The following is a 13451-nucleotide window of genomic DNA, read 5'->3' as shown; positions in this document are numbered from 1 at the left end:
GTCAAGAGCTCTGCCCTCTGGGGTTAGGATCAAGGCTTCTCCCTTCCCATCCAAGTCCCACCTGGTCCTCACCCCAGCAATGGAGTGCCCCCCAATTTTGCATATGAGCTAAGTGAACCCAGAGCCAGGAAAGGGAACACCTAGGGCTTGGGATGTCCTGAGCCTCTAAAGTGTGGTGGCTGAACCCCTCTGGGCTGGGTTTCTCTTCTTAGGCAGAGGCAAGAAAGCAAGGAAAGGGAGCATGTGAACAAGCTTGGGAGAGGGAGAGAAACTGCCTAGACCCAGGGACAGCCACCGCGCCCCCGAGGTGGCACCGTGGGAAAAAGCGAGCTGCATGGACACTATGGGTGTGTTGGGGCAGGTGTGTGTGCACCAGCATGTAGACGTGGGGGGCACTGTGCACATGTGTGCACACCCACGCGTAGCTGTGCTCACACACCTGCACCTGTGTCCCGAGTACACACCTGTGTGTGCGCGCCTGCGCAGGGGACTCCCTTCTGAAGCACAGCGGCATGAGGTTCACCACCAAGGACCGCGACAGCGACCACTCGGAGAACAACTGCGCCGCCTTCTACCGCGGCGCCTGGTGGTACCGCAACTGCCACACGTCCAACCTCAACGGGCAGTACCTGCGTGGCGCGCACGCCTCCTACGCCGACGGAATCGAGTGGTCCTCCTGGACCGGCTGGCAGTACTCGCTCAAGTTCTCCGAGATGAAGATCAGGCCGGTCCGTGAGGACCGCTAGACCGGCCCCACCCACCCTTCGGCCTGCCCCACCCCCACCCCGTCTCCATCCCTCACCCCACCACGCTCCTGCTCGGTTGTTTGTCTGCCTGCCCGCACCTGGCTGACCCGCTCTTGCTCTTCCGTTGGGGTGGGCCAGGCCAAGCCTGACACAGCCCCCTGGGCAGGCGAAGTCACACCTCACCGTCACACTGTTTCCACCCCCCAATTTGCCTCTGATGGGGGGCGGGGCAGACTTGACCCAGAATTCTACCTGCCCAGTCTTTGGCTCCTAGGCCGGCTGCCTTCTGGCCAGGAGTCTGCCACGCACCCCCCGCGGCCTCTCCACTTTGCCAGTCCAAACACCCAGCGTTATGGGGCACAGAGAAGGGGAGACAGCACCCCTGGAGCCCTTCCAGCAAAGGGAATGTTCGGATCTTCCCGAGTCTGGTCTGAGACCAGCCTCCTCGGGCCTCCCAATTCCCCTCCCTCGTTTCCATGGTGCGTGGAGATCCCACCTCTACCCTAAGACCCTAGTGAGCTGCTGGTGTGAAGGCTGCCAGTATCCATGGGATCCCACCACGTCCCCAGGCCAGGCTGTGGCTCAGCTGCCAGTGGGGACTCATGCCCCAAGGTGGCCAAGGCTGGTTCCTGGAGTCCCCCACCCGTTAACCCCCATGTTCCCGCAGTGCCCTTGGCTGTTCTGCCCAGCCTCCTGCTTTCCTGGGGCAGCCAGAGCCCCTCCCCACCCCATTCTCCTGCCTGCTGGAGGAGGGTGCAGACCCTGCACCACTGGTCTGGGCCCAGCCAGTGAGGACTTCTTGATTTTCTGGGCAGTGGTGGGGCTCGTACCACCCTCACCACCAATTTCCAGGCCCCCCCAGGAGCAGACCTGGAGGGTGGAGGCTGGACCTGGAGGGGTTTGGCAGCTATTATCCCATCTGCTCAGAGACTGCCCCCTGCTGGTGATTATGGCTACTGCCACCTCTGGTGGAGTGGGGAAGGGAGGCCTTACTGGGCAAATCCCGTTAACTGAGGCTCCAGCCCGGCTCTCAGAGACGTTTTCTCACTGAATCCTCCCAATGCCCAATATACCACGCCCCCCCCAACAAGAACCACAGTTTCCCAAGATCAGCGACCAGGAAGGGCAGGGCTGGGACCCCTGACCTTAACCTCCTGCTGAACAAACGAGGGGCTGATGTATTTGCTGTCAGAACCAAGCGTAGGGCTGTTTTTCCAAGTTCCCACTTGAGGGGACCTGATTGGGTGGGACGGTTTTGAGGGCCGAGAAGTCAGCCTGGGGAGCTGCTCAGAGGGGGCGCATCCCACCTCCTCATGCAGGACGCCCTCACAGAACACCTGGAGGCAGGTACATGGGGTGTGTGGGGCCCAGCTCTCCACCCCCCCACCGGAGTTCGTGCTTCAATGACAATAAATCAGAGTTAGCCGGGGCAGCAGGAAAGGCCCGGAGCGCCACTGACTCACCCTGCAACCTGGCTGGTCCCCTTCCTGTAGCTCCACCTGGTTGTCGGCGGTCAGCAAAGGTTTGCTGGACATCTGCTGTGGGCCAGGGCCTGCCCTGGCTGCTGGACAAGACCGAATCCCTGTCCTCTCGGCACTCAGCTCAAAGCAGAGATGGCCAAGACACAGGTGCTTACAGCCCAGTGTGACACAGGCAGCCCAGGTGCAGGCAGGACTGGGGGCAGTGGGCGCGGGGACGTAAGATGACCACACAGGACTTGAAGGGGGGACCCTTGCTGGCCTCCTTTCCCATCCTTTAGAAACCAAGAGAGCCAGCCCACCTGGCCCACTGGGACCCCCAGCCAAGGAGCAGAGAGCCTGGGTGGGACCCTGAGTCCTCATCCCGGGGAGTCCCCCTCGCCCCCACCAGCCCCAGGCTGGAGCTGGCTTCTGCTGCCAGCTCTGCAGTGCCAGCCGCTGTTTAGAAAGTGCCAAGCTCTTTCTGATGTGTCATCAAACAAACTCCTGGTGAGTGCGATGCTAATGGATTCACAGCTGTGTGTGTGTGTCAGGATGCCCCTGCCAGGGCTTGGCGGAGGAACAGACGTGCCACCGCCTGGGCCTGGCAGGCGGATGGCTGAGGGTGCTTTCAGGGGCCTGTGGTCAACGTCTGGCCGGCCTGGAGACACCCATTTCTTCCTGCTTGAGCGCATCAGCCCAGGCCTGGCACCACTAGGGGGACGTGGCCGAACCAAACACTGGCTGGAAGGACACAAAGCCCCCCATGCTGGGGACACAAGGCCAGTGTGCCCCCCTTCCCAAAGGGCACCTCTTCAAAGGTGCTGAGCACAGGTGGCCCTGCACACCCACTCTGGGCCAGGAGGCTACAAGGCAGGCCCGGGGCCGGCCTCAAGGAGCCCACACAGGGCTGTCAGACGGCAGTGACCACAGGAAAAGGGTGCTGGGAGAACCAGTGGAGAGGGGCAGCTCCCACGAAACCTGAGGGATGACAGACGTGTGCAAAGGTCACCTGGGACCATAGTCACTGCGCCCAAACCCTGACCCATGGGCCCGATTTGATGGTTTGATGGTGGGGTGCCTGTGGCCCTGCCATCCATGTCACCTGTCCAAGCTCCTCCCCAGTTCCTTCCTCTTTTGATGAGAGGAGCCAGCAGGGGAGGTGGGTCTCTATACTGGGATCTTAAGGCAGTGCTCTTAGGCCCCCCCCACACCCCTACTTCTGAAAGGTCCTCTCCACAGCCCAGGTAGGTTCTGTGGAATCAAGCAGGGGCCTCCGTCCTTGCCCCCAAACTTTGGGTACATCTCTGAGTTAAACCAGAGGTTGGCCACCAGAGTTCCCCGAGTGCAGCGGACCAATGGACCTGGGTTTCCACGCTGATGGCCTCAGCTAGGTCAGCAGGAGATAAGGACCGAGCCGTGAGCAATTCTCAGATTGCATTTTCCCTCTGCAGCTGCGTGTAAATAGGTTTTATGTTTATCTTGGGGCGGAAGCAATATCGTCAGTGCCCGCCTCTTCCTGGTCCCCTCACCCACCCTTTCACCCACACAGGCCTTTGGCTGGCTTGGCTGGGGCTGGAACCCCAGAAGTCGGGAGCCCTGTCACCCAGGGTTTGGAGGATTAGTGAGGAGTGTCAACAGGAACTGCCAGCTGCCTCCACTGTACAGGAGGGGAGGAGGAAGAGGAGTGTGGCCCGTGGTCAGCTGCACGTGCACGTGCAATCTCTGTCCTGTCCGTGTACGGAGCAACATGCTGGCAGAAGGACACTTCAGGGGATGCACTGAACCCAGAAAAAAGACCACTAGGCCTTGGGCCAAATGGCCAGGGCCTCCCCAAGGCCTGTTTCTACAATGCTTGCGGGGAGAGGGCGGTCCCCCAACTGAGTGGGCCAGGCAGCTGGCAGGACTGTAAACAGAGAGGACGGAGGTTGGACCTGGGTGGGGAGGGACGCCTCCTACGGTGCCTGATGGCACACAAAGCTGGGGGGGGGTGTGTGTGGGCGGTGTACGCGGCCGCTGAGGGCCAGCACAGCTTCCATGGACAAAGCATGGCGTGCGAGGGGCGCCAGTCTGGGCCGTGTGCACTTCATGTCGTGTGTGTGTCCCTGTCTCCAATAAAGGCTCATGGTGACCCGGCTCAGGCCTCCACCCGAACCCTGATTGGTACCCACACTGGAGCCACACCCAGGTGTCAGGACTGCCTCCGGCACAATTCCCCCAGCTTCCCAGGTGGCGTTGGGCACAAGGTCCTTTGGCAGAGCAGTGACCTCCCGAATGAGCTACGCCTGGGGGCTGGGCTTTGGGGGAATGAACCTGTGCATCACATCAGGGTCCTGGGGGACAGACTGTCCCAGTGGGTCCTTTAGGGCTGGGGGTGGAGCGTCTTTATGAAGAACAATAGCCCTAATGGCTGTTTATAAAACCAATTTGAGGCTGAAGGACAGAGCACTCCCCGGGCTCATTTAATGAAATCCAGTATTTATCGAGTCCCTGTGTCAAAGGCCCCACGTGGGGTCAGTGGGAAGTGGACACGTCCAGGCTTTGGGCTGACCGTGAACCCAGCGTGTGTGGCAGACGGAGGCCCCGTCTGTCCGTCCCTAACCATGGCTGGAACACGTCTCCAGTGTCCTCTGCCGAGATGCATACAGGCCTGCCTGCTCGGACAGCGCTGTACCGGCCTCACAGAGTCGCATGGGGATGGGACCCCCAGCCAGGCCACCAGAAGTGACTGATGTGATGATGGCCGCCTGCCACTTGGGGCCATACCCGCCCCGGGGGCGGCCTTGCCAGCCTGACTCAGCTGCTCCCTGCAGCCTCTACACCTCCCCCAAGGTGGTTCCCTGGGCTCAGCTCGGCTGCTGCGCTGGCTCGGCTCCCGGGGCCAAAGGGGAAGACTCCGTGACCTGAGTCACAGGATCTTAGAGCTGAGTAGGTGCTTGCGATTCACCACACACAATGTGGAATACAGCACAAGAAGCGGGTCCCTGTGGCAGGAGGGGTTCAGGCAGCACCACCAGGAACTCTGAGGGAACAGCAGACCTAGGAAACCCAGGCCCAGGCCCAGGCCCAGGAGGACGGCATCACCTGGGCTCTTGGACAGCGGCAGCCAGCCCGGGTGGGGACCACACCAGCCCCACCCTGCTTTACTCAGTAGCTCACGATCCCCCAGGATGTGGACACTGCTGTTGTCCCCCGTTGGGTGGAGAAATGGAGACTCAGAAAGTGATGGGACTTGCCCAAGGTCACAGCTGGTTCGTGGCTGAGCAGGCGTGGACCCCACTTCTCGGGGCTCATGTGGGGCTAACGGGTGAGTGGAAGAGGGGGTTCCTGAGCCAAGCAGCACCAGGTTGTGTCACCCCATCAGGACCTGCCCTCATCCAGTCTCAGGTCCCACCCTTCGAGAAGCAAGGACAGGCTGCTGGCCAGCTTGGACATCCCGGATGAGGCCCTGACCCTCCTCTAGGATGGCTTCCCAGGGCACCTCACACTGGTGGCTTCCAGCCTGCACGAAAGCAGGCCCCCTGGCTGAGCTCTCCCAAAGCCACGGCCCTCCCCCCACTTACCCTCAAGCCAGGAAAAGCCTCTGTGGCCAGAAGCTGACCATGAACGGATCCCACTGCTCTCTGAGACACAACTGCAGCTTAGACCCTGCCCAACTGTCACAGTTGTCACCACCCCCAGCTGCTCAAGAGTAGGGACTCATTCCCTGAAGGGAGCCCAGAGGCTTTGAGGGGCCCAGGAAGTGGGCTCCAAAACAATCTTTTGGGTCAGCTGTTCTGGGTGCACCTGGAAAACCCCTGAGCTGGGAAGTTTGGCACCAAATCTGACCTCATCCTTGGCTCTGGGCACCTCTACACGAGGGTGGTGGCAGGGTGGGTGGGGCGGGGCTGAGTCGGGGCCACATGGGGGCCTCCCCAAACCTCTCCCCAGCCTTGCCCCCACCCCAAACCTGTGTCCAACACTCACGACTTTCTAGTGGCGACTTCCCAGAGCTACTGGCCCTCATCCTAATAGGGACCCTGGGTAAGTGGCTGTTTTCCCAGCAGAACCTTTTCCTGGAGCCCAATGTGTCAAACAGCCAAGTGAAGCTTTCCCCCTGGGGGCCGGGGGGTGGCCCTCAGGGTTTGACCCCACACCTGCCCTCTGCTCCCTCCACAACTGCCCCTGAGGGATTCCACAAAGCACAGCTTGGGAACCAAAAACTCTCCTTTTACAGCTGGTAGAACTGAGGCACAGAGAGGGCAAGTGTCTGGCCCAAGGCCTCACAGCCCGTGAGTGACCCACTGCAGGCCGTGCCCCATCGTTAACCAGCACCCAGTGTCATAACCAACCAGCGTTAACCAGAGATAAAATGATGACACTGCACCTCCCTCATGTACACGCACGTGTGTGCCTGCGCGCGTGCGCGCGCGCGCGCGCACACACACACACACACACACACACACACATACACACGCCGGCCCCTCAGAGGCAGCCCCGGCCTCGGTGATGGAAACCGCCTCTGCACCTGCTCAGGTGACCACATGGGTGCACCCCTCGGAAGGGCCCAAAGTCAACCATGGGCCATCGGCCTTTTCTTGACCCTGTCCTCTCCAGACAAGGTCAAGGGGAAACCAGCGCTTCCTGTTGGAGAGCAGAGGAAAGGCCAGGGTTGGGGCTAAGCACTCGGAAGCTCTGCACCATCTTCCGCCCATGAGGGGAGTGAAGATTCCAGCCAGCCCGTTCCTCGGGCGCCGGGGCAGGGAAGTGTCCCTGAGGCCTTCTCTACGCCCATGTGATGGTGGCCTCAAGGGGTCATTCCTCACATCCCTCCCCCTCCCAGCACCCACGGGCAAAGGGGACAGGCCAGCTGGGTGAGGGAAATTCTCTGTGCGCAGTCCCCAGCCTGGCCTGAGCAGCTGCCTCCAGACGAATAAAGAGCAGCTGCAGCCTCACCAAGAGAGTGGAGGGAAAGTCTCAGCCCGGTGAGCAGCAGAGGCTGGAGCCAACGGGGCTGTCTGGGCACCTCCTTGCTGGACTCCCCACAGGCACTCCTCAGATACAGTGCGGGGGCACAGGGCACAGGCAGTGGGACAGGAGAGGGGCGCTGCCCACGGCAAACGCTTCCCCTGTGCTCAGCGCCTGCCGTCCCCCTTGGCCGGTGCCTGGAGAACTCTGCAGTGTTGTGCCTCACACACCTGCCTGTGCCTGGAGCAGACTCTAGGATCACACACCGGGCAGACCGCGCAGTTAGCAATCCTGGGGGCGCACCTGAGATGTGAGCAAGACGCCCGGACCAGAGCACATCCTGCAGGGACATGTGGACCCACAACGCAGCCCCCTCCAACCCCATACTCCACTGTGGGGATGCTGTGCAGGTGACACGTGACGTTCCCCACGCACACCTGGGGAAAATCTACCCGGGAGCAAGTGGCCAGAGTGAGGAACACTGGAGTCCTCCAGTGGGGGCGCCATGACCTTGACACCCTCCACCCAGCCCTCGCCAAGTCTCTCGCGGGGCTAACAGTCTCGTCTCCGTGACCTATTACTGCGGCCGGACAGGGGGTGTGAGCACTCCCAGCTGAGGTTCAGAAAGCGAGGTGTGCCCAACGGAGAGCCAGCCGTTTCCAAAACCTGGGCTCGCCTGTCCATCCGTCCATTCCCAGATGGGCGCAGGCACGGGCTTCCAGTGCAGGAAGGACCGAGCTTCTCTCCTGAGAACAAACTGACTGGTGCGGGGCCTTGGGCTTAAAAGGGGGTGTCGCCCGGCCCCGGCCCCTTCTACCCCCACTGCCTGCTCAGCCTCTCGGCACCGGACATCCCTCGTGAGGCTCCAGAACAGGTGAGCCACAGCCTCTAATAACTGCTCACCTGCTAGACGGAAAGGCCATCGCCCACTTCACAGGGGTCTGAGCTCCTGCGCCCATGGGAGTGCTGTGCTGGCCGCGCAGGAGGCAGGTGTAGGCCCCCACAGCCTCTCTGGAGAGTGAGGCAGACCTAAGGCAGCGACCACTGGGATTGTCCAGGGTGGGTGCCGACGCGCCTCCAAGGGACGCGAGGGGCCCTGCCCATGACTCAGTTCCCGATGCCGCAGCTTCCTCTGAACGAGGTGGGGCTCTGGGCAAAGACCAGCCCGTCTGCCCCTCATCAGACCACATCCTGTTTGTGTTGGGCCTTTTCTCAGTGCAGCACTGCCCTCTCCTTCACCACCGGAGTCCCCAATGGAATCCCAGGGTCAGGAATGTGCAGCCGGCAGAGCGCAGAGCGCAGGGAGGCGGCTGGCAAGGCCCAGGGGACCTATATAAAGCAGGGAGAGCCGGGGAGCCACACCTCCTGGACCAGAGCTCAGAGGAGCCTGCCCGCCGTCCTGGGGAGCAGGCCCACAGCACGGTGAGTAGACGCTCCATACCCCGCAGGAACCCCGCTCAGGCCCTCACCCAGGTCAGGAGCTGGGCAGTGCAGCCATGGGGGTGGGAAGGCCCAGAGAGGTGAGGCCAGTGCCCCATCCTGTAGCCCAGGGCAGCGCAGATGGGCCACAGCTGCCCTCCAGGGCCCGGCCCCTGGTCTCCATCCCGTGCCCTGCCTGCCTTGTCCTGGATGTTGGGGCCTGACAGACACCCTGACTTGTGCTGGGCCCAATTTTCAGTGCAAGTGTCCCAAGCTTCTACGAGGTTCTTGAAGGGGTTCATGACCCCCCAAAAGGGTAGAAGGGCCAGTTCCTTCTGTGCATCAAGATGTCCCTTCCGGAGGCTATCATCCCCAGGTGGGAACCTCCCTGGTCCAAAGAGCTGTCCGCAGTACTTTCTGGAGAAGAGACTCCGGTGGGAAGCCCCACCCCACCTAGGCCCGATGGAGCGGCTTCTCGGAAGCAGGCGAGAGGTGGCTCCAGCCCCGGGATGAGCAGCTTAGGAAGGCTGCTTTTGTGATTTCTGTAAAGCTTTCTGGCCGAGTTCAGTCTGGAATGTCTTCAAGGGAGCCATTTCTAAGGAAAGCCCTGGGAGCCTGTGCCATCTTCTCTTTATTCCAGCCTCCGTTCTCGTCAGAGGACCAGCCAGCCCTGACTCGCCACGGTTGTTACCAAAAAGGCTTCCTTTGCAAAAGAACAAGCAGTCATTGCAGAGGCAGGGGCATGCCGGGAGGCTCTAGTCTGGTTCCAACCCCCACCCCCCACTACACACAGCAAATCCTGAGTCAAGCCCAGTTAGACCTGGGCTGGCATCCCAGTTCTCACTTACAAAGCTGTGACATCTCCGGCAAGTCACCTGTTTGAGCCTACTCCCTCCACTGTGACAGGGAAGAAACACCACCTCCCGGAGGGCTGTAAGGAAGTGCAGACACGGATGGAGAGCCGTGCCCAGGGGCCTGAAGTGCCATTAGAGTCACGAATCCCGGAGTCCCCACGTTGTTGCTGTGTGGCCTAGGCACAATCTCTTAGCCTTTCTGCGTTTTCTTGCCGAAAAACATGGGAATGACCGCCTCCAAGTTAGATTTCTTGTGCAGATGAAGCGCAGCCGTGCACACACGTGGAGCTCAGTAGGGACCATCGACACCCAGCCCTGTTCACACGCTCGTCCCCGGGGGGTGTGCGTTAGCCCAGGTATGTCAGATGGGTTTCCTGCTTTCCGGAGCAACTTACTTCCATGTTAAAGAGACATTAGCTAAACAGTTTATCTAGACCCAGTTATTATCAAGTTGAAGACTGAGAGATTGGTGCTATTAACTTTCTACCCCGTGGCTCTGAGATTGATATGGCCAAGAGCCAAGCATTATAATAAAAGAATGAACCCGAGTTTGCCCAGCTCTCCCTGGCTGCCTGTGTGCTGCTGAAAGCCATCCCAGCAGTGGTGGGATTACAGCTAAACTGCCACGGCCATCAAATCCAGGGGTTGCAGGAGAGGGAGCACCAGTCTAACTGGTGCAATCAGCTCCTGAGCCTGCTAAGGAAATAAAGGCTTGGTCCCCGCAACGCAGTGACGCTTCCTCATGCTGTTTGCAAGTTGGGCTCAGGTGGGCCACCAGCTTCCGCTCTAACGGCTGCCCAGGCCCTGGGAAGTACTGCTGACAAGTGTGTATGGCCCACACCGCAGCCTGTAACTTCTTCCTCTCTTTCCTCTGGACCAGATGATAAGCCCTTCCTTCCTGTCCTGCCTGCTCCTCCTGCTGCCGCTGGGCACCTGCTTTCCTCTGCTGGACAGAGAAGAGCCCATGGACGCCATCGGAGGCACAATGAGCTGGGCCGCCCTGGCCCGGAGACACCGAGGCCACTTCCCATGGGGCTCCTCCGAGTGGCTGCCAGGCCCCCACCCACATGCCCTGCTCGTCACGGCCAAGGAGATGCAGATGTCAGGCAGAGAGCGTGCTGGCTTCCGGTTCCGGTTTGGGAGGCAGGATGGTGGCAGTGAGGCCACTGGCTTCTTCCCGGCTGACGGTGAGAAGGCTAGTGGCCCATTAGGGACCCTGGCTGAGGAGCTCAACGGCTACAGCAGGAAGAAAGGCGGCTTCAGCTTCCGCTTCGGCCGCCGGTGAAGGGGCCGGGGCATCCGGGAAAGGGTGTCTCCTCGGACCCTGCGCCCCACCGCACCGGTTCCACCCCTCAGGCCTCAGAGACAGAGGTGTGGGTATTATTATAATGACTTATTAGCAGTAGGATTGGTTAGATGGGTGCTTACTTTTGATTTCCAAGTTTGCTGAAGCAAAAGGCTGGTGGTGTCAACGAGATGACCAAAAGCGACCATCTTGGGTAAGAAGAAAACGCCCCCCATGGCGGTGGCCCCCCAACACCGTCACCGGTGTCTGTTCTGGCCCCCTCCCCACGGTCTGGTTCTGATCAGCCCCTGGCTCCAGCCATGGAACCGAGGGCACCGTTGGCCATAAATATGAGCAGGCAGAGCAGGCTGTGCAGGCTCCAGGTGGCAGGTGGGCGGACTGAGGGATTACAGTGGGGCCATCAAAGGTTTGACGGTCTCCACGGGGACGTCTGTAGCCGACATCCAAAGTGCAACTGTGAATGAGTCCATTCCACTGGGTACAGCATATGGTTCTGAAAGTTAAAAATGAAAAAAACAAAATCCTGTTCTCCACCCCATTAAGACAAGATCCCTCTGGCAAGAAAACCCTGCCGTGGAGTTGAGACGCTGCTCAGAACCAGCTACCGGTCCCCTCTGGTAACTGTCCTCGGCAGCACAGTGCTTGCCAAGCCGCCACTCCCGTGGGAGGTAAACAAGGATTTCACTTTTGCTGTAGCGAGGCTGCATCTCAAATGTGCGGAATCTGAATGTGCTGTACGGATCTTTTGAAATAAAAGTTGTAAACTGCAAAACTGAAACGGGAAGCTCGCCTGATTCTTGCCTGCAGGTCCTCTGTGCCCCAGGAATGTCACTTTCCTGAGCTGCCAGTGGCTCGACTTTGGGGAAATGGAAATCGTGTTGCACGCGCCCACTCACCTCTCCCAGTGTCCCCTTAATTGGCAGTTGGTAAAATGCCCACGGTCAAAGGTACAGGGGAACACACACAGGGCGCGTTTGCCTCCGACACTTGACTGCTCCCTCCCTCGTTTTCTCCCATCCGGAAGACACCGTCTCTACCCGAGGGAAGCCAGCGCTCGGCCTGCAGTGGCTGTGGGCCTGGAGGGCAGAGCATCTCTTCCCAACGCTGCCCTGGTGTGTCCTGCGTCCCATCCCGCCAGCTACAGCAGGCTGATACTGCTCACTCCCCGTCTGGCTTCAACTGCTGAGATGAGAACCCGTATTGATGTTACTATGGCAACATCTCCCCTCCTCCTTTCGAGCTGCTGCCTGTCTCTGTTCACAATTGAATAATTTTCCATTGAGCTGTCACAATTAATTGGTGGATTTTTATTGCCTTTTAGAACCACACTGGGCTGGGCCCAGCTTGACACTTGAGAGTATTTCACAGCGTTCTCCATTCTATTAGTGACTTCCACTCCCCAGTAGCAACTCTCAGTCCTGGGCAGCTAGAAAGCCACTTCATTAAGGGGTACACGGATCTGAGCCACAAGAGACACAAGCTACCTGGGAAGCAGAGCTGGGGTGGTAAGGTGTGACAGGACACGGGAGTCAGAACGTGCCCCCTGCTGCCCGTGTGCCTGGTACACGAGCCCGGGGGCTCATGGCTGCTGTGACAGGGCCCAGCCAGGGGACAGCACATCATACTCTGGCTTCCACCACTGTCCCAGAAAGGGGTACCTGGGATGCCTCCTGCTGACGTGAGTCTCACAGGGATGGAACACAACCCTGGGTCTGTGTCTGTTGGTAACAGAGGCAAACACAGCCCTCCAGCCACAGAGGGCAAACGTCAAGTAAACGAGCCCCAGTGTGACTGTCTGTCAAGAACAGCTCTGGTGTTGACATGTACGTCACAGGGTATCTGGACGAGGCAAGTACGATTCCAGCCCAGGCTGACTCACCCCAGTGCTCATTTCCGCCTTCGGGGGGGCAGCATCTGGGGCACTCCTCCCTCAGTGCTTCACCCCTACAAGGAGCCAGAGACCTTGCACACGAAAGACCAGGTGAAACAGACCCAGGGCAGAGGGACGCCTTGTGGCCAGGTCCCCTCGCTGACCCTCAATGGCCAGTTTCTACTCTTAGAATATGAGGATACAGACCTTAAAAAAAGAGAGCAGCTCCCATGGTCACTAATTATGAGACATGGAGGCCACCAAGGCTGAGACACTCCTGTGTGTGTTTACAGCCCTTCAGGTAAGCCTGGCTGGTTTTTAGTTTTGGATTAACCTCTATGGAGACATCCGACAGAGGGGCGAGAGGGAAGCCCTCCGAGGCATGGACGTCCTGTCCTAAAACTTTCATCATTAAACACAAATTAACGGCTAAGCTGTTGTTTCCCGCTGCCACTACCTCCGCCCTCAATAACCCTGAAAATCACAGTGACCGCACTGCTACGGGCATTAAATCCACTCCCAGCACTTTGGCTACATCACCTCGTTACACCCCACCCCACTCCGTCAAGCCCTGCGGCCCTGCCCTCTCCTTGCCCTCCAGATGGGAAGGGCAGGCTCGCTGGGAAGCGTGTATTCTGGAAGCAGACAGTAAGCTCCCGGCAGTCTGGGTCCCCTCCACCTGGCGTGCCAGCCACTCTCCTCCAGGGCAGGCGCCCGACAGCTGCTGCCTCCGTTCATCATATTTATTCTAAACACACAGAGTCTTCATCTTGGGTGGAGATGTAAAGGTATTTGGCTATTAAACTGCATGGGGAGCATTTCTGTCTATCTTTTCCAATGTGTGTGAAATAT

At 59.6% G+C, this 13451-nt stretch overlaps 2 protein-coding genes across 3 annotated transcripts in view; both read left to right on the top strand.

The window, feature by feature from the left end:
• FIBCD1 (fibrinogen C domain containing 1) overlaps window positions 1-3887 on the top strand; it is a 34154-nt gene extending 30267 nt beyond the window's left edge. For both annotated transcript variants that reach the window (XM_033124153.1, XM_033124152.1), the window contains one exon: window positions 487-3887. In XM_033124153.1, the coding sequence (XP_032980044.1) occupies window positions 487-746 (260 nt within the window). In that variant the 3' untranslated portion in view covers window positions 747-3887. The remainder of the gene's footprint in view (window positions 1-486) is intronic.
• A 4491-nt stretch (window positions 3888-8378) lies between these two features.
• On the top strand, window positions 8379-11256 carry QRFP (pyroglutamylated RFamide peptide). The gene is made up of 2 exons (XM_033122469.1): window positions 8379-8572; window positions 10304-11256. The coding sequence occupies exon 2, from the start codon at window positions 10304-10306 to the stop codon at window positions 10706-10708; it is 405 nt and encodes a 134-aa protein (XP_032978360.1). The 5' UTR covers window positions 8379-8572; the 3' UTR covers window positions 10709-11256.
• The last annotated feature ends 2195 nt before the right edge of the window (window positions 11257-13451 follow it).

Source organism: Rhinolophus ferrumequinum, chromosome 12, assembly GCF_004115265.2.
Source record: "Rhinolophus ferrumequinum isolate MPI-CBG mRhiFer1 chromosome 12, mRhiFer1_v1.p, whole genome shotgun sequence".
In the NCBI taxonomy this organism is placed as follows: domain Eukaryota; kingdom Metazoa; phylum Chordata; class Mammalia; order Chiroptera; family Rhinolophidae; genus Rhinolophus; species Rhinolophus ferrumequinum.
This window is presented reverse-complemented; position numbering and strand designations above follow the sequence as displayed.

Coding starts and splice junctions, on each gene's coding strand:
- QRFP (XM_033122469.1), top strand. CDS start 10,304: ATGATAAGCCCTTCCTTCCTGTCCTGCCTGCTCCTCCTGCTGCCGCTG.